The 23,688-nt window shown below is 51.3% G+C and overlaps 3 protein-coding genes across 4 annotated transcripts in view; 1 reads left to right on the top strand and 2 right to left on the bottom strand.

Moving 5' to 3' along the window:
• The window catches only part of STK4 (serine/threonine kinase 4), a 48,675-nt gene extending 44,034 nt beyond the window's left edge, over positions 1–4,641 (bottom strand). For both annotated transcript variants that reach the window (XM_058036368.1, XM_058036369.1), the window contains exons 1-3: positions 4,563–4,641; positions 1,788–1,868; positions 830–958 (exon numbers count right to left, since the gene is read on the bottom strand). In XM_058036368.1, coding sequence (XP_057892351.1) covers positions 830–958; positions 1,788–1,868; positions 4,563–4,594 — 242 coding nt within the window. In that variant the 5' untranslated portion in view covers positions 4,595–4,641. The remainder of the gene's footprint in view (positions 1–829; positions 959–1,787; positions 1,869–4,562) is intronic.
• Positions 4,642–4,743: 102 nt separating this feature from the next.
• On the top strand, positions 4,744–9,591 carry TOMM34 (translocase of outer mitochondrial membrane 34). The gene is made up of 7 exons (XM_058036264.1): positions 4,744–4,867; positions 4,948–5,047; positions 5,157–5,309; positions 5,862–6,022; positions 6,289–6,433; positions 7,145–7,271; positions 8,516–9,591. The coding sequence occupies exons 1-7, from the start codon at positions 4,744–4,746 to the stop codon at positions 8,612–8,614; spliced, it is 909 nt and encodes a 302-aa protein (XP_057892247.1). The 3' UTR covers positions 8,615–9,591.
• Positions 9,592–12,427: 2,836 nt separating this feature from the next.
• PABPC1L (poly(A) binding protein cytoplasmic 1 like) lies at positions 12,428–23,506 on the bottom strand. The gene is made up of 15 exons (XM_058036304.1): positions 23,314–23,506; positions 22,413–22,606; positions 21,821–21,936; positions 20,952–21,091; positions 20,081–20,175; positions 19,716–19,853; positions 19,155–19,250; positions 18,052–18,318; positions 17,123–17,213; positions 16,706–16,834; positions 15,611–15,750; positions 15,237–15,330; positions 13,975–14,105; positions 13,098–13,186; positions 12,428–12,526 (listed from the first exon to the last, which is right to left on the bottom strand). The coding sequence occupies exons 1-14, from the start codon at positions 23,504–23,506 to the stop codon at positions 13,103–13,105; spliced, it is 1,908 nt and encodes a 635-aa protein (XP_057892287.1). The 3' UTR covers positions 12,428–12,526; positions 13,098–13,102.
• Between the last annotated feature and the right edge of the window lie 182 nt (positions 23,507–23,688).

The raw sequence follows: 23,688 nt of genomic DNA, 5'->3' as shown, positions 1-23,688 counted from the left end.
TGACAGCACGGAGCTGTGCACACGCAAGAGCAGCCATGCATTAGCGGCTCTCATCCACGTGCCCTTTAAAACAGAAACAAAAAACCTCCCTCTGACAGTTTTCTATGCCTTGCTGGGAAGGCAGCACCAAGGCAAGATTGTTGGGGAAGATGAAACGGGAAAGCCTTATAAATATGACTGTCTGGCAAAAGATTTTGAGAATATTGAAACTATAAGCGAGATTGAAATGCAAGCAATCTTTGAGATACCTCAGTTACTGAACAACTGGAAAACAATGGTGTGGCCAGCTGAAGGTAATCCCCTTTTGATGGAACAACACCCTCTGCCTGCAGACAGGCCCAAGGCTCAGAGCAGACCCTACAGCTTGGCAGAACGGGCCCAAAGAGGAGTTTTTAGGGTTTAAAATGTAACACAGTATGGTGATGTAGTGATTCTTATAGGCTGTATGTAAATGCTATAGGATTTGTATATTGTACTAGATTGGTTAGTGAGAATCAGAATATTCAGCACAGAAGAAGATTTATTGCATTGGAATGGGAACTTCGCTCTCTTATGCTTTTACTCTCTCACCCTCTCATCCTCTCTCCCCCTCTCCTCTCCCAGCCTGCTCTGAGCTGTGTCTGGCAGCTCCCAGCAGGGCCCTGCACCCAGGCCCTTTGCAATGAACCCCAAGTTCCAGCCCTGGCTGCAGAGATCTCTGCTCTCCATCCCCACTGTCCTAACCCGCAATGCTCCTACACAAGATCATGGCTCTAATTTGATTAAATGCCAGGTCACAGGCGATGCTTTTCCTTGAGTCCCAATAAAAGGTTTTGGAACACACACTTACCTGTCACATTGTTGCATTATGGAGATTTCCTTGATGATTTCTTGCAGGTCAGATTCCACAGGAACTTGTTTAATTGCAACAACTTGACCCGTTTCTTTATGGATGGCTTTGAATACACTGCCATAAGAACTGGAAAACAGAATGTGAAAACAAATACTGAATATAGTAATGTTTTAAAAATATAAATGTTATTGTTTTGCTTTTTGTGAGTGTAACCATCAGGTAAAACATTAACTATCCTTTTATTAAAAATATTTTGTATTTTAATGTAAATAATCAGCCCACTAGCTTTTAAACACTGTAATAGAAATAAATCAGCAAACAGACAGTGAGGAAAGAGCACACCATCATTAAACTGAGCATAGCTTTGGAATGGCCTTTCACACAAATTCAACACCTAAAAAGTCTCTTTTTCCAGCATAGAGTACAAGCTGAGCATCAGCAAGAGCTACAGCTCTGGTCAGAGAGGCTTGCTTGTTCCTGTCAGATATTATCACTCTTATTTCCAGCTTCTTTACTTACAGCAGCCAGGCAGATTTACAACTCAGTCATTTCAAACTGCTCCAGGCAGTGAACATGTCACTCCTGGAGTGTTCCCATGCTGCTCAGCCTCACCAAAGGGCACAGCATCAAAAGTTCACTTCCACCAGGCAGATTTTCCTCAAGATGTACCAGGGATGAGCTACAAAATCTTTGAGTCCTCATAGTGCTCCACCAACTCCAGGCTGGGATTTTTCACAAACTTTTAAACTCCCTTCTGCTGACCCATAACCTGCTATTTAGATTAAGCTCCTGGGAATCAAATTCTTTATTCTGTAATTAACCAATGTCACTATGTCAGTAGCTACCTTTCAGAAACAGGACTATGACAAAAGTGAAACATCAGAACACTCCTCTGTTACACAGATGTGTTTTCCTAGGGAAATATACATTGGGCCCACTGGAACACAACACATACCCTTCTCCAAGCTTCTCCAGGACATCAAATACTTCTTCAGGCTGTTTGGTTAAACTGTCTTCATCTAACTTCTTCAGCTGCCTGTATGGGTAAGGAGAGAGAAATTATTACATTTAATTTTAAGACAGTTTGGGCTCTGCTGAAACAGAAGAATAAATACCACCACTTAAACATACAAAAGGTTTGGCATGAAGTAAATGGACTATGAAGTAAGTTTATTTCACCTGATGAGAAGACCCAATATTATTAGTATCCAATTGCAAAAAAGGACTGGGAATTACAAAGAATAGAATGTGAGCAGGCACACAAATCCACAACTCCTCTTGGCAGAAATCAGTTTCAGGATCTATATGCTGGTGGTCACATCTCAGCATGGCACAGTCTTGAAGCCATTGAACATACCTGCTGAATTTCAATATCTGGAATCGAAGGATACCTACCAAAAAAAGGGAACATCATCTCTCCTGATGTTTAGAGTATGTGTGGAATACATCTGCTGGCAGGCAGGAGGCAATACTGCTCTCACCTGCACATTTTTAACATCGTAACTTCAGATCCATTTACTAGGAAGATTCTATCAGGAAAAAGGAAACTGCATCTGACTCTCAGGATCTTGATGCCATCCCTCTTAAAGTAATGCTAATAAGTGTCAGCTGAAATAATTTCTAGGAATAAAAACCTGCCATGTGCTGTGGTTCTTCTTGTGGCCCCCCTTTCCCCCAGAACAGCTTTTAGGGAGATGCCGTACACAAAGCAACACGAAGCTCAATCATATTTGTTTGAGTCTGCACTGGAGAGCTGTTCACCAAACCTCCTGAAACAGCTAAGGACAACATTACAAAAAGGTCTGAAAACAGTATTTTTATTGTCAGTGGTAAGAGTATCCAACAGCCCACAAACAAGTGCTCTTTCATTTTCACATGAACTAAAAAAATCTGAAACAACAACAAACAAAAACCAGCCAACAAAACCCCCTACAAACTCCCTAAATCAGCTCATTTGAGTTTTTCAAACACAGAAACTTAAAAGAGTCAGAGTTTTTAGCACTGACTGGTGTTTAAAGTAAAACACGTGTGGTTGCCTGCAACCGCAAATTGCTCCTGGAAGCTCTTACAGCTGCTGCTGAAGATCAGGACTCCAGTCGCAGGAATACTAATTTTTATACTAAATATGTAACTTTTTAACCCAATTTCTTCAGAAATAGAATGAAAAACCATTCATTGACCCCTGGCTATTATGTTTATGTACAAAAGCCACAAGGGAGGAGCAGCTCACGCATGGAGCACATACAATGGCTTCCTGAAGCAGAGGAAACATTATATAGAAGCAGACTCAGGAAGTGGTGAAATACTGAAAGTAGCTGCTGGCTTCCCTGCTCAGATAAGCATTAAACAGAATTTACTTGTCCCTGTGAAAATGGAGAGGGAAGAAGCTGTGGGAAAAGGGGAAAAGCAAGTAACACATGCACCAGAAAACACATAAGACACCATTTCCAAGGAGCCCAAAATGTGGTGACGCAAGAGGCAGACCTTTCTTGTTTAAGTTGAGGCCTAAATTCTACTAGCATAAAAGGAAAAAAAAAAAGACTTCATATACCCAAACACAATAATCAGACAACTACTGTGCTTGCAGGAAACAGCGTAATTTCTACTACAGTCCAGGAGCCCAATTACTTTGCATTGTCCTGCTCCACCGAGTGCACTCACTGCTGTCTGACACACACTGCCTTTCTCCTGGATGTTTATACCACACAGACGGAACAGCAACACAAACCCAATCTCACCTCTGTTGTTATTCAGATCTAATCTTAATCACCTGCCCCATAAGCAATTATAGAATAAAACCAAGCTTGTTTTGTTTTTTAACAGAACATACATCACTGTTTAACCAAAGGGGCCAATGCCACTGGGGAGCAGCGCCAGCCGCTTCCTTTGTTCGCTGCCGGAGCGTCCCCGGGTCCCAGCTGCGAGGCACTGATAGGATTCGGACACTGACACTTCATCCCAGCTCTGCCCCGCAGCCCGGCCCGGTCTGCCAGCCCGAGATACGGACTCACGGCTTCGTGTGGGGGTCGCCCCGAAACCCCCGAGGGTCCGGGCTCGCTGTGCTCGGTGTGCCCGGTGTGCTCGCTGTGCCCGGTGTGCCTGGCGTGATTGCTGTGCCCGGTGCGCCCGGTGGGCTCAGTGTGCCAGCCAGGCACCGGTGTACCCGGTGTGTGCTTGGTGTCCCCGGTGTGCTCGCTGTGCCTGGTTAGCCCAGTTTGCCCGGCACGCCGGGTGTGCTCGGTGTGCCCGGTGTCCTCTGTGTACCCGGTGAGCCCGGTGTGCTCGCTGTGCCCGGGCACGGCGGGAAGGCGGTAGTGCCAGGGCTGGGCACCGCTCCCGGACACGGCACCGGGGGCACAGACCCGCACAAAACTCACCCAAGGAGAGACGCGACAGGAGAACAAGTGACCGGGGCAGTGTCACCCCACGGGTACGGGCCAGCACAGCTCGTACAGCCGCGGCAGCCGGCGGGAGCTCCCGCAGCAGCGCGGGCAGCGCCTTGTCCCCAGCGTTCCGGTTTCAGCCGTTTTCCCGCACCTGAGTGCGGGGCTGTCCCAGCAGGGACCTGCCCGGTGCCAGGGGCTGCTGCCCACGGCCCCGCGGCTCCGGAGAACCGAGGGGGCCGGAGCTCGGCGCGCCCGCAGCCCCGCTCCCGGCCCCGCGCCGCCAGCAAGGGGGTGACACGGGCCGGAGCATCCCCGCTCCCGGCAGGGACACACCCCGCGCTTACCGGCGCGGGTTCCGCAGCTGCACCGTCTCCATGGCGGTCTGTCGGCGAGCCGCTCCGTCCCTCACTGCTCCATGGCACGGCTCGGCCGCCGCTTCCGCCCGCTGCCGGATGCCAGCGGGGAGCGCCCGCCCCGGCTCCGGCGGCAGGGGCGCGGCTTCCCGGGCGCGGCGGCGGCGGCGCGATGGCCGCGTCCCCCGGCTCCCCCGGTGCGCTGCGCCGGGCCGGCAACGAGGAGTTCCGCCGCGGGCAGTACGGCCCGGCCGCCGAGCTCTACTCGCGGGCGCTGGCGCAGCTGGAAGCCGCAGGTAGGGAAGGGCACGGCCCGGGGCGGGCTAGCGGGCGGGCGAGCGGGGGCACCCTTCTGAATGGCGTGTGCCCCGCGCAGGGGATGCCGGCGCCGAGGAGCGCAGCGTGCTGCTGGCCAACCGCGCCGCCTGCCACCTCAAGGACGGTGCCTGCAGCCTCTGCGTGGCCGACTGTACCAGGTGAGTGAGCGGCGGGGCCGCGGGGAGCGCTGAGCCGGTGCTCCCGGGGCGGGCGGAGAGCGGCGCGGCCCCGGGCGCCTGGCTCACGGCGCTCCCCGCTCCGCCGCAGCGCCCTGGAGCTGGTCCCGTTCGGGATCAAGCCCCTCCTGCGGCGGGCAGCGGCGTACGAGGCGCTGGAGAGGTACTCGCTGGCCTATGTGGACTACAAGACGGCGCTGCAGGTGGACTGCTCCGTGCAGGCGGCGCACGATGGAGTCAACAGGTGAGGAACGGTGCCCGGTGCCCGCAGCTGGTGCTGCTGCTCCAGCCGTGCTCATTCCTGCTGCCCTGGCAGGACCAAGCTGGGTCCCAGGCACACGGGTCCCTGGCTGTGCTCCCTCTGCCTGCTGGTGCCTTTCAGGGTGCTGGTCGAGGTCTGGGAGTCATTGCTGTGGGACTGTTTTTGCTCTGCTCGGTGCCTGGTTTAAAGGAGATAATGAACTAAAGTTCAGTGCCCTATCCTTTAAGCCTCTCTGTGTTTACAGGCTGCTATAGTCCTGCTCTCTTTCTGGTGCCCTCTGCTTGCCAGACCAAGGAGTGAAATGCATGGCTCTTGCTCACCTGAGCAGTCACAGCCCCAGCCCATGTCCTGTTGTGTTTTTAGCCCTGCTGGTGTGAAGAGAATCTTTTTGCAAATGTCCTGTCTATAGAACAAACCTAGAGATGCATGTAAAGAAATCAGAGAGATGCTGTTCTTAATGCACAAGCCAGGTTAAAAGTGACCTGGCTGGTACTGCATGGCCCAGCCAGGGTGACTGGGAGCTGTCTCTTCCAGGATGACTAAAGCCCTGCTGGAGAAGGATGGTGTGAACTGGCGTCAGAAGCTGCCACCAATCCCCACAGTGCCTGTTTCTGCCCAGACGAGGTGGAGCGCTCCTTCTGCCCAGGCCCCTGGGGCAAACACTCCTCCTGCAGCTGCACCACGGGGAGAAGGAGGTGGGAACGTGCCCTTGGGCTGGGCAGAGAGCCCTGGAGTCCCAAGGGTGATGAACAAGACAGCTGCCACACCTGCTTGGTGTGTCTGCAGCCAGGGCTGAGGCCTGGAGAAACCCAGGCCTGGTTCTGCCGCAGCCTTTTCAGTTGATTCTGGTTTCTTTGATGTCTGTGTGTCTTGCCTCTGGTATGGGGATATTTGTTTTCTGTGAGGCTGTGGTATTCCTGTTGGTTTTATAGAGTTCTGTATCCTTTCACACCATTTCCAGACAAGACTGCTGCTGGCATGGAAAGAGCTAGAGTGCTTAAGGAAGAAGGAAATGAATTAGTGAAGAAAGGAAACCATAAAAAAGCAGTAGAGAAGTATACTGAGAGTTTAAAGCTCAACAAGGAATGTGCAACTTACACCAACAGGTACTGTTCAGCTCTTTGCCCAACTATTTCTTGGACCTGTATAAAAACCACCATGACACTTCCTGGCAGATCTATTTAATATTTGCTCCCAAACTAATGAATAAAACAAAATTACCCCCTCAGATTCGCCCCAAGTGCAGCCTCCCCTGTAGTGTAACATTCTTTGATCAGGTAGTACAGAACCCCCTGGAGACACTCCCCTCTGGGCTGCCAGGGCATTTCTGCCTTGACTGCTTTGTCTGACAGGACTAGGGTATGTTGAGTGGTCTCTCCTCTCCTAAAAACCTCAAACTGCTGTTCTTAAACACTCAAAGTACTTGTAAGGCAGTTGCAGCAGGCAGAGCAGGTGCTGCACTGGCAGAGGCAGGAACCTGCATCCTCCAAGTGCAAGCACACTTTGTCTTTATGGCAGGTTGCTCTAAACATCTTCCTTTTTGTTTCTTTGAAAACCAATTCCTTTTTTCCCTCCCTGCAAATGAAACAAACTTGAGCTCCAGAATAAGATGGCACAACACACGAGGATGGTTTTGGAGGCCAGCTCTGTGGTGCCCTGGCAGCTGCTCTGTTGTGGCTCTGGATGCTCCCAGAGCTCTCTGAGCAGGTGTGTGTGTGTTGCAAAGGTCTCTGAGCAGGTGTGTGTGTGTTGCAGAGGTCTCTGAGCAGGTGTGTGTGTGTTGCAAAGGTCTCTGAGCAGGTGTGTGTGTGTTGCAGAGCTCTCTGTTACCTGAGCCTGAAGCAATACAAGGAAGCAGCACAGGACTGCACTGAAGCTCTCAAGTTGGATCCTAAGAATGTCAAGGCACTCTACAGGCGTGCTCAAGCACTTAAAGAGCTGAAGGTAAGTCAGTTGTTTCTGCAGGGCTTTAGGCTAGGACATGATGGCTGTTGGTGCGTGATCAGAGCCAGAGATACCCTTTAGGGCTTGTTCCTGTGCTAGAGAACCTCTGCCATCAGACCTTTAAGGACTGAGTCAGACATCACACTTTGCTGTTTGAATCTCATGAGTTTGTCAGCATTAGGTCCTATTTCTTGAGATACTGAAGGCGACTGCTTTTCACAGAATCACAGACTGTTCTGAGTTAGAAAGGGCCCACTGGGACTCTTGAGTCCAGCTCCTCACCCTGCACAACACCACCCCCAGCAGTGATACCCTGAGTGTTGTGCAAACACTTCTTGGGCTCTGTCAGGCTTGGTGCTGTGACCACATCCCTGGGGAGCCTGGTCCATTGCCCACCCACCCTCTGGCTGAAACCTTTTCCTAATACACAACCCAGAGCTCCCCTGACACAACTTCAGGCCATTCCCACAGATCCTGTCCCTGGTCCCCACAGACACCAGGGTTGTGTTGAGCTTTATCTTTTTGTCTCACGAGGAATGCAGGAGTCAGTACTGGAGTACACATTGCCTTGGTGTTGGACTCAGAATGCACTTGAGTGATGAAATTATCATTTCAGCCCTCGTTTGAACATGTTTTACAATAGCTACATCAATGCCAGTGCTTGAGCAGTCACAGAGAGGGAGTCACAGGCTTGACTGTGCTGTCTTTGCCTCTGTTGCTGGGCAGTAGTTCTGCCTTAGACTTTTTTAATGCACTACCCTTTCTGTCACGAATGTATTTTATGAAAAATCCTTTCAATGGGATTTTTCTCCTGAGAGAAGCTGAGAGGCCTCAGAAATGAAATATCAACAGGAATTATCTGCTGTGGAATGCAACAGATGCATCTGTGATTGGTCTCATGTGGTTGTTTCTAATTAATGGTCATTCACAGTCCAGCTATCTTGGACTCTCTGGTCAGTCACAAGATTTTATTATCATTCCTTTCTATTCCTTGCTAGCCTTCTGATGAAATCCTTTCTTCTATTGTTTTAGTATAGTTTTAATATATAATTTTCTTTTAATATATATCATAAAATAATAAATCAGCCTTCTCAAACATGGAGTCAAGATTCTCATCTCTTCCCATGTCAGAGTTGCCTGCAAATTCAACACCCCTTCACTTTCTAGGATTTCATATTAATGAAATAAAATATATATGAAATAAATTATTAATGAAATAAAAATATAAAATATTCTCTTTCTAGGATTACAAATCAAGTATTGCTGACATCAAGAGCTTGTTGAAAACTGAACCAAAGAACACAGCTGCACTGAGATTACTGCAAGAACTGAACAGAGCCTAGGGTAACCAAGCAACCAGGAAAGCTTGCTTTTCCACTGCAGAGAAAAGCTTTCTCCCTTCTGCTGTTGATACAGGGACCAGTCAATGCAGGATTGGTGTTAATTCTATCTATCTTCCAGTGCTGCTGAGATCTGAGAGGTTCTGTACCAGCACAATGATTGCTAAGGCATAATCTGTATCAAACTCTATTCAGCTGGCTCTGTGATCATGCATAGCTTTAGTGCCCCTCCCCAAGAGGCATTTAGGTTCATTTTCCTGGTTGAAGTCAACTTGCCTCTAACTATATTGGCCTCAGGGACTCTTTACATGTTGGCTAAGATGCACAGGAGTGGCTGTTCCTGTCTGAAGAGCTACAAGCAGAGGGGTTTTAGTCCTTATTCAGGTGACAGTTTTGCTGCATTTGTGCTGCTATTACTGAAAGAAAGTGGCTGCAAGAACTGCTGTAGTTGCCAGAGCACCACATACCCTTCTTGTGGCAGGGGCACAGTTGCTGCACAGGGCCAAGCTTGTTCCCTCTCCCCCCTTGATGCCTGCTGGCCCTCAGCTGGGTTCTGCTGCTTTGTGTGGCTGGGCAGATGTTTACAGTAGCAGCTTTCTTGAATTATTCTGCACATTTAAGAGAACAGCAGCAAGTTCAGCCTGCCTTGTTACACTGTGCACTATTCTTTCAGATTCTGGGTGCTTGGGAATTTCGCAATGGTTTTTTTTGTCTTGTGTTTTTTTGTAAAGAAAAAACAAAAAAAAAACCACTTTAGCTCCTCTGTGCCTTTCGGAGCAGTTGCTATGGGGTGTTACAGGGAGGAAAATACACAGTAACACCCCAGCTGAGGTCTGGCTTACTACTTCAATGCATGTTTAAATTTCTCCTCATCTGATATTGATGGCACTGATTTTAAATGGTAGATAAAGAGATACTTGGAGTTACTTTGTGAACTGTTGAAACCTGTTCTCATTAAAGCCATGTTTATTTTCACTCTAGGACCATGTTTTTTGTGATGGATGGAATAGGGGAAGGGAAACACTTGTTTAACCATTTCATCCTGTCCCCTCTGTTTGGCAGAGGACTTCAGGCACTGTACGGGGCTTTGCTCTTTCAGACAGGGACCTCAGCTCATAGTTGCTATTCAAGTTAAGAGTTCAGAGAGCCAGAAAGCTCCAGGGACACTGGGGCTGGGAAAGGCATGCCAAGGAGAGCACAGCACTGCATCAGGGTTTCCAACCATTGCTCAGCCTTGCACTCTGCCTCAGCTAGTAAGATGCTGGCCAATGCTGACCTGATCCAACTCATAATACAGAATAATAAGATTACATAATAAGCTAGCCCTTGGTCAGGGTTCAAAAATATTTGTTTCCCACCTTGCCTCTGCCAGCAGTGTTTCAGGCAGGTACCCCACTGAATTGAATTTTGAGAGCAATTGAATAGAGAGCAATCCCTCTAATGCCATTGAAGACAAAGACCTCTTACCTTAGCCTGGCATTAAACAGCTTTTTACTGTTCCCAGGGCTGTACTCCATCAGCTGTGATGTGCCAGGGCTTGGAACAAGTCCTCCCTGAGGGGCACAGATTGCTCCATTCACTCCATTCCTGCTGCTAAGCATGGCAGCTCCATTGATCCCACAGCCAGCCCTTGCCCAGGCTGTTGGGGCAGCTGTGATGGATTCCAGGGTGGGAAAGCACACAGCAGAGAAGCACTAGGAGTGGGAGTCCAGGAGTAGGACTGGCTTCACCAACTGAGAGCTCTCCTTTTGGCAGCCCTGCTGGTCCCTGGCTGGCAGACACCTGCACTGCTCAACAGCAGCTCATTGCAGCACCCTTAAGCAGCAGCAGTCACCATCCCTTTCCTCTCAAAACTGCAGGTTTTCTATGCTTGATACCAAAGATTTCCCCAGCAACAGCAGCAGTGAGACACCACTGCAAGCTCAGGGTCACTTCTGCTCCTGCTGAGGGGCTGCTGTCTGTGCCAACACTGCCCAGGTAGGCAAAGGTAATGCTGGCCACAGGGACACAGAGAGGGTGTGTGACAGGGACTCACCTTCACCTGCCCCTCCCAGACACAGCAGCTGCTCCAGACTCATTTGCATTGCTGCCTCAACTCCCTAAAGCCTCAGACTGCAGCCAAGGAGCTACTCTGAATCATTTCTGTATCATCTAGATCTAAGTGCCAGCTTCATCTTTTCTGATCATCATTTTAAAACCTCTTGTCCTTGTTCACATCCTTTCAGAGGCTATTCTGATATCCTCATGTTCCTGGGCCCCACCTCTGGTTTTAAGGAAGGCTCACCCAGCACAGCCATCTGGCACTGTGGGTGGTGTCACAGGCACACCTGGAGTGCCCTGGTACACCTGAAAAAGGCTGCAGCCAAGCTAAACAGCAGCAGAATGAAGTTTACCTGTACCTCCATTACCTCCATTTACCTCCATTCCAGCTCTCCTTTTGTGCATTACACTCCTGCAAAAACATGCTTTTCCTCTAGACACCAAGCAGAAAAGCTTCCAGCCCCCTGACACTTAGAGAAATAACAAATCAGGGTCCTGTATATTAAATGAATTAAAGTCCTTTATAAACATCTCACTGAGGAGATGATATCTAAACAGTGAACAGTTCAGGCTGAGGCATCCACTAAGAGGAAAATAAATATTTAAGGACATCAGAGGAAGAACTGGTGAAATGAAGGTGAGAAAAAGGAATGATGAAAAGCCCCAGTGAAGAATCCCAGTGGAGCAGAGCAGAGCAGAGCAGACACCATGCAGGAGCAAATGTGTAAGTGGTTCTATTAAAATGCTGGAAGGAAAACAAGAGGTAGGAGGGGTGACTCAGCAGGGAGCTGAAGGGAGAGTATGATACAGCACAGAAGGGAGATTGAGACAGCAAAAGCAGCAGAAGCTGCACAGAAAGCAGGTGGGTGGTGCTGGTGGAGGTGTGCTCCTGCAGTCAAGTGAGGTCAGTGCATCACCAGCCTCAAGCGCTGAGCAGTCTCCAGGGACTGAGAGTCCTTTCCTGACTAGGGAGAGCAGGGCATTAAGGCCAGGGTAAAGACAGCAGTAACAGGTGCCAGCTCCCCCTGCAAGCAGGAGGTGTCCTTGTTGGTCACAATGCAGTCATGAATGCTTGCAGGCTCTTCAGCGACTCCTGGGAACCTCTGCTCAGAGACACACATTGGAAATGCAGCTTTTGATTTACAGCTGCTACAACACCTCAAAAAGTTGATCTTGTGCAGCACAGACACACAGACCCTGGGGTGAGCAGCAGGAGACGCTGGAGGCCATTGCTGCAGTCTACAAGGTTCATTACTGGAGGAGAACAGCAGCAATCCATCCTGTTTTGCTTAAATCCATCCTCCTAGGGAATCAGAAAGGATTAGAGGAGCCTGTTGGTTGGCAATTTGATAATGTAGTGCTCTATGTCCCTTCTGTCAGCTCTCCAGACTGACACCACACCAGCACCACCACCTTCAATCCCTCATTGCTGCAGCCTGAGTCCATCCTTCCACCTGGGAGAAGCAAAGCCTTGGCTGTCCCCCTGCCAAGGGAACTAACCCATTTATGGATGGGGGTGGAAGTATCAGCTTTTATTGGTGTCAGCTACATGGACAAATAAAACTACAGAACCCAATAAATTCACTAAAATGATGATTCATCAGCACTCATCATTTTCTGGGCAGCTGCCCCAGGCTGGGTTCCACACCACATTTCACAAGGTGTTTTCAGTGGTGAAAAGACATTTAATGTGAGGATTTTTACAGGTGCAGGAGGAGGCAATTCTACAGGGGTTACAATACACACAAACAATAGGATGGGGCCTGTGAGGACAAGCCAGGGTCACTGTATGGGCATGATTCCAACAGCATGGTGGGGTTCCTGCTCCTGTTCTTCAACAGCCACATTCTCAGGGCTTGCTCTCAGTCCCATAATCTGCAAGAAACAGACAACCCACACATGTAATTTTCAACCGCTAAAGGAAGAGTTTCATTCAGAAAACATGAAATTCACCTGAACTTGGATTAACACTGTTACTTTGATATCATAAGTCAAGAAGATATTCCAGATATCTTCAAAGGGGTACATACAGTCTGAATTGCTTTGTTAGTGTGTCTATCCCAGCCTCAGCAGCAGGGCCTGTTCCCTGATGAAGTACACAAATAATGTTTTACAGGGTATCTACAAAAAAAAAAACAACAAACCACTGGGAACCCCCAGGAAAGATTGTGCTAGCCTCCACTAGACCTACAGAAAAGCAAGGACCTTCCCTATATTCCTTTCTAGTAGCAGAGTCATTGTCCCCATCAACATAGAAACAACCCGCACAGGTCTCTGTGGCACAGCTAAATCCAGAAAATAGAGGACGCAATTTAAGAAATGGAATATTACAGTCAAACACACTGACACTGCTCATTAAACCTTGCTGGGGCTGGATGAGAAGCCCAATCCCCAATCCCAGAGTGATAAACCAGAGGCTCTGAGCACAGCAGGGCCCAGCACCCACCTGGATCAGGGCAGGAAGGCCCCAGCAGGGCCCTTGTGGGCTGTCTCGGTGCTCTGGTGTGCCTGGAGAACCGTCACGGCTTCCTCGATCTGCCAACAGAGCACAAGGGGGAGGAGTGGAGCTGCTCCAGTGCAAAACTGCACCCGGAGCTCAACACTGCAGGTCCCCACAGACCCGCTCTCAAAAGGAAAAGGACTCAAATAATTACAAAATCCAAGCCCGCTCCTTCTGCAGGAGACTGATCAGCACAAAGAACTTTTCTGTCTCTTACCAAAGGAAATTCTGAGGCATCTCTCCTTTATTATCAAGTCAGAACTTGCTAGACGCAAGTCAGATTTCACAGGTAAAGCTACACCTGACACCACCCAGCAGAGCCCAGGCTCCTCGAACATACAGCAGTGGAGGAGTGAAAGCAGCCCCTGTCTCCAAGGAGCAACAAAAAGATGCAGTCAACTCGTTCCAACTACTTTGATGGGAACCAAATCTAAATACTGACCAGAATTAAGAGGGACACTCAAGAAATACTGCAGAGAGGCAGCAGTTTGCCTGGTTTCTATTCTGAGGAAAGAGCTGCTTCCATGTAGAGATACCACCCTGCTTCTCCCCTCTTGCTTCCTAGCCACCTCCAAACCACCCTCCAGCTTGGTCTGTGTTTCAGGGAGCTGCTTCCAGCTTGTCCTTTTGCTGAGGGCAGGCAGACATCCAGGCACTGGGTGTGGTGACATCAACCTGGGGCTCCTTTTTCACTTGAAAACAAAACCAGCAGCTGCTTGCTCCTCCCACAGGGATCAATGTGCTGGGCTGTGCTCCCCTCCCTTGCAGCAGCAGGAAACCAGCCCTTTGGAGAGGGATTTGTCTGGGCACAGGGTCTGCCTACCTTGGAGTGCAGGGAGTCTGGGGACTCCAGGAGCAGCAGCAGCTCGGAGTTGTCAATCTCCAGCAGCATCCCAGTGATCTTGCCAGCCAGAGAGGGGTGCATCACATGGATCAGAGGGTAGAGGCGCTCGCCTGCTCCAAACAGCAGCCAGGGCATGAGAAACATGCAGGTCCCCAGCATTTTAACCCACTGCAAGCCCTCCTCAGCCTAACTGGGACACAAGGGTGGTGATGGTGGTGGGAAAACTACTGTTCACAGGCAGAGCTGCTCCACCACATCTCAGCCACAGGAAGCTGCTGGGTGAAGTAAGCAGCAGGCACCTACAGTGGGCACAGGGCAGTGGAGCTGGGCACTCCTGCCCACCCCTGCACAGTTTCTGCAGGAGCAGTTTCCTCCTGGGAACAAAGAGCTGGTCTGTTGTAGTCATGATATTTTCTGAAAAAATCTTTTCTTTAGGATTGTTCCTCCTGAGAAGCTGAGAGGCCTCAGGAACAAAATGTAAACAATGGTTATCTGCTGCTGTGGAATGCAACTGGTGCATCTGGGATTGGTCTCATGTGGTTGTTTCTAATTAATGGCCAATCAGAGTCCAGTCTGGTCAGTCACAAGCTTTTGTAATCACTCCTTTTCTATTCTTGGCCAGCCTTCTGATGAAATCCTTTCTATTCTTTTAGTATAGTTTTAATATAATATATATAATAAAATAAAAAAATCTGCCTTCTGAAACATGGAGACAGATTCTCATGCCTTCTCTCATCCTAAGACCCCTGTGAACACCACAGTCTGTGACCTGCTGTACTTTGGCCAGGCCGAGTGATGCTGTCCCACACCAGGGCACTGCCTGTGGGCACCACACAACACCTGAAACCCAAGGGCTGTGTGGCACAGCTGATCTTAAACCCCATGGCCACCAGGCCGTTCATCAGTGCAGGATGGCTCAGAGCTCAGGGTAACTGGAAGTGCCCTGGCATGGCCTGGCAGCACAGGCAGGCTGGATGGAGCTCTGCCTCTCTGCAAAGCTTCACCAGACACTTCTCACTGTCAGGCAGCTCACGTAGACAGGGAGTGGCTTTATTGTTCCCATCCACTTCCAACACAGACTGAATTTATTATTATTTTTCTTTAAGCAGCATAATATCAGAGCAATCCCACAAAGCCTTACAGCTTCTCCCAGCAGTTAATTCTGCCCTGGTGCATGCAAGCCCATGTGCCCCCAGGGCCCTGCAGCTGGACCTGCTCCAGCAGAGCAGCCTGGCACCCACCTATCATTTGCTTCTGCTCCTGAGGGGGGGCTGCTGCAAGCAAGGATGCTGTCAGTGGCTCCTGCCCCTGGACATGCACAGCAGGTTCTCCCAGCTGAGGGGAAAAACAGGGAAGAACAGCAATCAAAGGCTGGAAGGGATGTGAGTTACTTGAATTGCAGGAATGGTGCTCAATACCAGCCACAATGGGCATTGCAGCCTTCCAAGATGCATTGTCAGTTTGCATTCAAACAGCAGCTTGCAGAAAGGCTGGAATCAAGCATTGGAGCTGTGTGGCTGCTGGATCCACAGCCCCACTCACAGAGCATGGAGATCCCTGGGCTCAGCAGTCACATTATCCCAGAGCAGTAATGTCACATTTTGGTGACACTTACCTGTGGGGCCACCATGGGTGGCATGTGCCCCATGGGCTGCATGTTCCTGGCAGAGGAGGAGTACTTGTACTGCTGGGCTCCCCGTGGCAGGGCAGACGAGGAGGGCACCCGGGTGCTCACTGTCTGTGTCCCGATGTTGGCTGCAGTGGGGACAAGAACATTTGTGAGGAGGGGTCCTTAAGTGCGTGCCTGTGCCATGGAGGCTGAAGCCACAAGGACAGTGTGCTTGTTTGGAGGGCCTGAAAAGTCCTACGTGGGCTCAAAGCAGCCCCCAGGTGAAAGGCAGCTTCCCCAGGACAGGCAGGCACTGCTGCCCTTGGGGTGGGGTGCTCTGGTGTTGTGCAGGGGGCAGGAGAGCTGGCAAAGGCACCCACAGCTCGTCAGCCCTCCAGCAGAAACCCATCAGCAGCCAGGGAAGGGGAACAGCACTGGGCAGGGTGGGCTGTGAGACCCTTGTCTGCCTGCCCATCTTGAAGGGAGGTGAAGGCAGAGAAATGAGAGGACAATGACAAAAGGAGAAGGGACAAGACACAGACAGCCCTCCTAGTCCCAGTGCTCACTTCAGCAATTAGACACTCAGTGTCTAAAATCCCATGAAGGCTGTAGGCAGTCACTGCCCCAGATGGCGTGTGTGGAGGGGACACTCCAAGACCCAGGGCCAGCCTCAGCACAGCCAGGCACTGGGGGTGCCAGCAAGGTCTGGTTCTCAGCTCCAAACACCCTCTAACATCAGGCTTGGCACTGACAGCAGTTCAGCCTGTGAGATCCCTTCCTGCACCCCAAAGATCCTTTCCCACCCTCTGCTTTTGTCCAGGCACTAAGCCCAGGGGCTGTGGCTGCATCACCATCTGCTTTAAGGATCGTATTCAAGGTATAGCCACCCACAAGACCAATCCGCACATCAGAAACCTGTCCCATTACCTCAAAGATCCCAACCTTCCCCAAAAAGTTACAAACTTAGCTCCTACAGACACTGCTCCAACTCCATCCCACCATGAGCAACCCCACAAACCAATCCATCCTATTGGGGACCTGAGCTCACAGTAAGCACCCCTGCCACCCTGGTGATACCACGGGGGTCCTTCCCCCACTCACCCACTCTCTGGGCCTGGGGGGGCACTCGGGGCACCTGGGTGGAGGCCTGTCTGGTGGTGCTGATGTTGGACAGCAGGCGCCGGGGCGGCACCGCAGCCCTCAGGATGGGGGTGGCTTCAGGGTACACTGCTGCAGAGACAGAGAAACGCACAGTGAAGCTGCTGGGTAGCAGAGGCATGGAAGGAGACGTGGGGAGAGTGGCTGTGGCTGGGGACAGCTCAGGAGCACCTCACCTCTGGTGTCCCTACCAACATCTCACCTCCCGGTGCCCATCACCGTGACCCTGCACCGAATCCTGCACGCTTTCCCAAGATAAACCCTCATGGTTACACACTCCCTGCTGCTCTTAAAGCCCCTCAGTCCCTGTCTGAGCCCAGCTGGTGCCAAGAGCCCCCAGGGAGAGGCAGGCAGACTCACAGGGAGGCCGGGAGGGCTGCGCACTCCAGCGAGTGGCAGGGCGGACTGGGACAACAGGGCTGGGGCCATAGAAGGCAGCTCTGGTTTGTGGCTGGAGAAGAAGAACACATCCAACGTGACTGGGGAGCTGAGCTGAGCTAGAACTAACCCAGAGCCTCTTGGTGGCTGCTGCACACAGACAGACAAGCCAAAACCATGCTCTGCAGGCTGCCAGAGCACTTTAAAGACCGACCTCCAGCCCTGCTGTCAGCATGCCCTCCAGCAGCTCTGTTTTATGCCTCCTCAGGAGCTTCTGCCCCTCTGCAACCCTTCTCCCTTGCTCTCCATGCTTCCTCCCACCAAACTCCTCCTGCTTTCCTTCCCTAGCAGTAACTGTGAAATCCCCAGCCCATTTCTGCAGCACCGGCACCCCCACCCAGGCAGATCCCACTGGCTCCACAGGGTGTGCCTGTCACAGACATCTTTTATGGAAAATCCTTTCCTTAGGATTTTTCCTCCTGAGAAGCTGAGAGACCTCAGGAACAAAATGTAAACAATGATTATCTGCTGCTGTGGAATGCAACAGGTGCATCTGTGATTGGTCTCATGTGGTTGTTTCTAATTAATGGCCAATCACAGTGAGCTAGCTCAGACTCTCTGTCTGAGCCACAAGCCTTTGTTATCATTCTTTCTTCTATTCTTAGCCAGCCTTCTGATGAAATCTTTTCTTCTATTATCTTAGTATTGTTTTAATATAATATATATAATAAAATAATAAATCAAGCCTTCTGGAACATGGAGTCAGATCCTCATCTGTTCCCTCATCCTCAGACCCCTGTGAACACTGTCACAGTGTGCCCAGATCAGCACAACCCAAGCTCTGCTCCCCAGCCCCCTCCAGGACAAATTTGGGTCCCTGTGCAAAGCTGGCACTGGGGAGCATGACTCACCTGAGGCATGGGGGGCAGGAAGTACCCCTGGGGGGTCTGGAAAGAGCCCAGGAGAGGGCCAGGCAGGGCCCTCATGGTGGCCAGCCTCTGCATGTACTGGTTGGTGAGGATGGCTTTGCGCTCCTCCTTCCGCTGCGCCAGCGCCACGTAGAGAGGCTTGGTGCTGACAATGCGCCCGTTCATCTCTGTCACCGCCTTGGTGGCCTCCTCTGGGGAGGAAAAACATACAAACCCAAAGCCTTTGCTGCGGCCACCCTCTGTCATCACCTAAAACAGGAGCAGAACGAGACAGCTCAGTCCTCAGATCGCTGCAGCATCCACAGAACAGCTTGGTGTGTTTGTGTGTGAGATCCAGCCACAGGCACCCCATTTCAGCCCCCACACCCAGGGTGGGATGGATGGGACTGCATCTCTCCCACAAACGGGTTTCTCTGGGGAAGGGCAGGATTTGCTCAGGCAGTAGGTTTGGGAAATGAAGGTGGCAGAGTCTGGACCAGCCTGGGATCAGGAGCCTGTGATCATCTGGGGGTAATCTGTGCCTCAGCCTCACAGGGCTCATGGGCCAGAAATGCTCTGGTACTGAATGCTGCAGGAGCCAGCAAGGGATGGGGATCAGTGGGACTCTGTGCTCTGACAAGGGCCAGGCAGCATCTGTCCCTGGCAGGTTAAAGGTAGCTGACTTTAAAGTCAGACCATCCCTTACATGTTGCCTTCCAGAGAATCCTGACACCAGTGCCAGTGAAAAGAGTGACACATTCATGGTGTTCCAAAATGCCAGACATCAGCATGTCACCCCCTGTCCTGAGAGAGGTGGCCTGTGGGTCATTTTCATTGTACCAGTGTCACAGAGCAGTTGGGCAGTATTCAGAATGTTGCAGCTGTAAGGTCCCATAGCTGGCACCTCACCAGGGCTGGGGTAATTCAACAAAGCTACCAAATATTTGCTCCTCAGGACAGTGTGAAGTGAAGCAGTATGTCCCTTACACTTGGCTTGAGATCCAAGCCATCAGCAGGGAAGCATAATTCAACAGGATAATAACCCCCACCCATCCCCAGGGGCTGAGTGCACTGGTTTACTGACCCCAGGAGCTCCAGTCCCTCACCTTGGCACTGGTGATGGTGCCATAGGGGGAGAACTCCTTCCTCAGCCTCTCATCATCTATTCCATCATCCAAGTTCTTCACATACAGGTTGACCCCCTGCACAGAGGTGAAAATAAAGCAGCTCGGCATCCCAAAGTTTATAGCAGTTTGTCACACTGGATGCTCATTTCAGCAGCAGCTCAGCTGAAGGGTGGGACATCTCACAGAGACATGGAGAGGGGCCAGAATTGTGGATAAACTCTACTCAAAATACAAACACCCCAAGTGAAGAGGGCACCCACACCATCACTGGGAACCTGCTGAACCTCACGAAGCTGTCTCATTTCCAGACTAATATTTCTGGAAATTGGCAGACCCATATGTTCACCTCTCAACACCATCCTGGGTTTAAATCTCTCCTCTTTCCTGATGTTGCTTCCCAGGCCATTCCCAGGCAGTGACTGACCCCTCATTGCAGGAGGTGCCCACCATGCTGATGTGCTCTGGAGAGCTCTGTGCAGTCCCAAGCTGAGAGTGCCCCTGCTGCAGGCCTGCAGGATGGAGCCCCCTGCTCTCCCTTACCTGGTACCTGTTCACCCTCTCCTGCTTCATCTGCTCAAATTTCCTCTTGAGCTCGCTCTGGCGCTCCAGCCGCTTCTGGGCGCGGCCCACGTACAGCACGCGCCCGTTGAGCTCCTTCCCGTTCATGTCAGCCACGGCCTGCCGGCGAGGGAAGGGTCTCAGACAGCGGGGAGCCCCCGGCCACAGCTCTGCTCTCACCCACCACCCCAGGGCAGCCCCAGCACCAGCACAGAGCTGATCCCCCTGCCAGATCCTGCCCATCCAGGTACCCAGTGCCAGCTCCCAGACAGGCACAAAGCTGGTGAGGTGAGGACATCACCAGGTGACAGTCCCAGGAGAGAGATGGGCAGTGAGGAGCCTCTTGCCTTCTGGGCTTCCTCGTGCTTCTCAAAGTTGACGAACCCGAAGCCCTTTGAGCGGCCGCTGCTGTCCATCATGACCTTGACACTCAAGGTCTTTCCTGCAGCAGGGAAGGAAAGCACAGTCTGAGTGGTGCCCAGTGAGGGGGTGCTCCCAGTGTGCAGAACTGTGCTGGGAACCCCCATGGGAGACCAGCCCAGCGAGGACACTGGGCAGCCAGGGCAGCTGGAGGAGCCCAGCAGGACACACAGCTGGATCCCCATGAGGCAGGGACAGCAGGCTGTGTGGTTTGGTGAGGGTTATACCTCCAACCCAGGCTGCTGCTCTCATTGCCCTGGGCTCCTCAGCCAATGCAGGGAGTTCCTTTGGCTAGAAAATCTCATCTCCTTTACATATGAGCATGGATTGGGTTCATATGAAGGATAACCACAAGTTACTTGGGATGACACTGACCAAGTATGGCCCATGGATTGGCACAACACTAAAACCCATCACAAGAGGCATCCTCTAGCAGTGGACTAAACTGAAAAACTGATTTTTTTTTAAACTCAGACTCCACAATTCTTATTCCCAGGGTTCCTGTAACCCCACAGTATGCAATAACAAGACAACTTAAAAAAAACCATCCAAGAAAGAAAAAACATACTTTTTTCAAGACAGTACCAAGTACAAGTTGTCCTCTGTCACAGCAGGGAAGCACATGTAACATCCTCACAAGTGAAGTGACTGCAGTTTTTTTGTGTGGGGGATGTTTAAACAAGTCACATCTCACAAGAAAAGGGGCTGCTATTCCAGCCAAGCACTCCCCCCACTTCCTTTTAGGCTGCCCCAACTCCAGTTTATCAGACATGAGGCTATTTCAACAACTGCACTCACCAAACTTGGAGAATATTTCCCTCAGTCTGTCATCATCCATGTCATCCCCAAAGTTTTTGATGTAGACATTGGTGAATTCTATTGCCCTGGCCCCAACCTCTGCCTCGCGCTCTTTGCGGGATTTGAAATGTCCAACAAACCTGTGGGAAGGAAGGAAGGGCCTCAAACCCTGCACGTCCCCTGCAGAGGGAAGATGGACTCAGTCACATCTGTCACAGCAGAGCACAAGAGAGATCCCATCACCTCAGGCCATGCTTTGCTCACCCACAGACTCACCATGAGTTTCACATACAGCACCTTCAGCATGTCTCACTCTGGTGTGCATGTACCCAAACTCCCCATTGCCACTGCCAAAAGTAGGGATTTGTCACCCCAGGAGACATCAAAAGGCTTCAAAGGATGCCACCACCACAAAAGACCCCAAAGGGCACCACCAAGTGCCAGCTCTGCTCCTCCAAAGTGATCTCCAACACTCTGGGCAGCCCTTGCCTCTGTGGGATGTAGAGTGAGGTGATGCAATGCAAAAAGAGAGAGGAACGACAAAACCTCTTCCTGCCCAGATTATCTGATGGCAACAGCCAAGATCAGGGACCAGCTCCACTTTGTGGGCACTCATTACATCTCCTCAGCAATAAAACCCAGCCTGGGGCTGGACTCCTTCCCCACCATCTGGGAGCAGCTCCAAACCACTGTCACACTTCCCCCAGCACCCACCACAAGTGACTCACTGTCCCAGAGAGCTGCCATGCCCAGCAGGGATGGAAAAGGGAAGAACACAGAGCAGCAGGAAGGGGATGCCTGATAGTGCCAGAGAAAGGAGTCTGGGCTCTGCACTTGGCTCTGCTCCTCCCTTGCCTTGGTCCACTTACACCTTCCTGTCATTGAGCAACATCCCATTCATGGTCTCAATGGCCCGAGTTGCTGCCTCATGCGTCTCAAAGTGGACAAAGCCATAGCCACGGGATCCATTTTCATCACAAACCACCTGCAAACACAGCAGAGGGGCAAAGGAAAGAGACAGACACTGTGTTTCTCCATGTTTGTACATGAGTACATCATAGGAAAACCCATCTCCATTTTCCAGGGGCATTTTCACTCCCTGACATCCTGCTCCCACTGCAGCTGAGCTCTTTTGGGATGTTGGCAGCAGGTCAGGGAGGTGGGCAATCCCAGGACCACATCCATGCTGCCTTATATGGTATCCAGGAATTTATGGCTCCCCAAGACCCACTGGTGCACTGAGCTGGAGCAGAATGGCACAGAACATCCCTGTGCAGGGACTGGGGGAAAAGCCCCCATTCTGAGGGGGAACATAGCACAGCCTTTCGGCTTCAAAGCAGCTGGGAATTTAATAGAGATGTTGTGGGAAGTGAAATGAGAAAGGGAATTCCAGCTGGCTGGAGCATGCTTCCAGGGCTGGGGCAGCTCTGCAGCAAGTCCTCTCCTGCAGGGCACACCTACCTTGCATGACAGGATGTTTCCAAAGGTAGAGAATGTGTCATACAGGGCTTTGTTATCAATGGAGTCATCCAGGTTCTTGATGAAGATGTTTCCAACCCCTGATTTCCTGAGCCCGGGGTCCCGTTGGGACCACATGATGCGGATGGGCCGGCCTTTGATCACCTCGAAGTTCATGGTGTCCAGGGCTCGCTCGGCTGGCAAAGGAGGGGGAGGAGAGGGGAGTAACACACACAGATCTGCCTCACACTCTGCAGCAGCTGAGCTGGGCACAGGAACAGGGACAGGGGCTTGTTAACATAAATGGGACAGGCAGCTCTGCTCCCCACCCCTCCAGCCACACCACTCCTTGACTAATTACTTCTTTTCTCTCCAAAGGCACGCCTGACTACCAAGGATCAGCCATTTCACAACAAGCTCCAGTCTGGCAGATGCCCAGCTAATTTACCCAGTAAGGATTTTGGTCTCTAGGGCAACTGAATCAACACCTTCCCATCATTACAGCCTCACTTCAGTGTGGAACACCTTCCAATTACAGCACTGTGTCATGGCAATGCCTGCCAGGGGAATGGCCTCACTTTATACACTGTGAGGCAGTGGGCAGCTGGGCACCCCAGGGGAGGGGCAGAAGGGGTTTTGGTGCCCTTCTCTGATGGAGAAGAAGGAGGGAGGCCACTCCTGCAAGTAACCTTCAACCCCTCACCACAGCCCAACAGTTGCATCCTTTCCCAGATACTGAGAAGAGATGGAAGCAGGATGGGTCACCATCAGAGAGAAGGCTGGGGTTAGTTAAAACCAAGCCCCAAGAGCAATGCAGCCACTCAGACAGCAGCTCCCCCCTCTCCCAAGGCCCACCCAAGTCCCTGCTGTGAGGCAGCTCCTCAGAGCTGCATGAGGAACCTACCATCCACAGGCTGCTGGAAGTTGATGTAGGCGTAGCCCAGCGAGCGGCGCGTGGCCACGTCCCGGCACACCCGGATGGACATGATGGGCCCAGCAGGGGAGAACTTCTCATACAGCATGGCTTCAGTCACATCTGGGTGCAGGTCTCCCACGTAGAGAGAGGCTAAGGGATAGCCAGGGCCACTGGCATTCATGGTCACCCACAGAGCTCAGCTGCACGAGGAGACAGACCCGAGGCTGCAGGGCACAGGTTTCAGATTGCCTGTGCAATCACAGACCCACACTGGGGCTGGCCCGATTGCAGCAACATAAGTCAAAGCAATGCCCTTCCCTTCCCACCAGCAGCACTAGGATCAGGAATGCCCCAAGGAAGCTG

Source organism: Melospiza georgiana, chromosome 17 (genome assembly GCF_028018845.1).
Source record: "Melospiza georgiana isolate bMelGeo1 chromosome 17, bMelGeo1.pri, whole genome shotgun sequence".
NCBI classification, from domain to species: domain Eukaryota; kingdom Metazoa; phylum Chordata; class Aves; order Passeriformes; family Passerellidae; genus Melospiza; species Melospiza georgiana.
This window is presented reverse-complemented; position numbering and strand designations above follow the sequence as displayed.

Coding starts and splice junctions, on each gene's coding strand:
- TOMM34 (XM_058036264.1), top strand. CDS start 4,744: ATGGCCGCGTCCCCCGGCTCCCCCGGTGCGCTGCGCCGGGCCGGCAAC. Junction 5,048..5,156: donor TGCGTGGCCGACTGTACCAG/GTGAGTGAGCGG, acceptor GCTCCGCCGCAG/CGCCCTGGAGCTGGTCCCGT. Junction 5,310..5,861: donor GCGCACGATGGAGTCAACAG/GTGAGGAACGGT, acceptor TGTCTCTTCCAG/GATGACTAAAGCCCTGCTGG.
- PABPC1L (XM_058036304.1), bottom strand. CDS start 23,506: ATGAATGCCAGTGGCCCTGGCTATCCCTTAGCCTCTCTCTACGTGGGA. Junction 16,835..17,122: donor GCAGCCCTCCCGGCCTCCCT/GTGAGTCTGCCT, acceptor CTGTCTCTGCAG/CAGTGTACCCTGAAGCCACC. Junction 15,331..15,610: donor CACCCATGGTGGCCCCACAG/GTAAGTGTCACC, acceptor TTTTCCCCTCAG/CTGGGAGAACCTGCTGTGCA.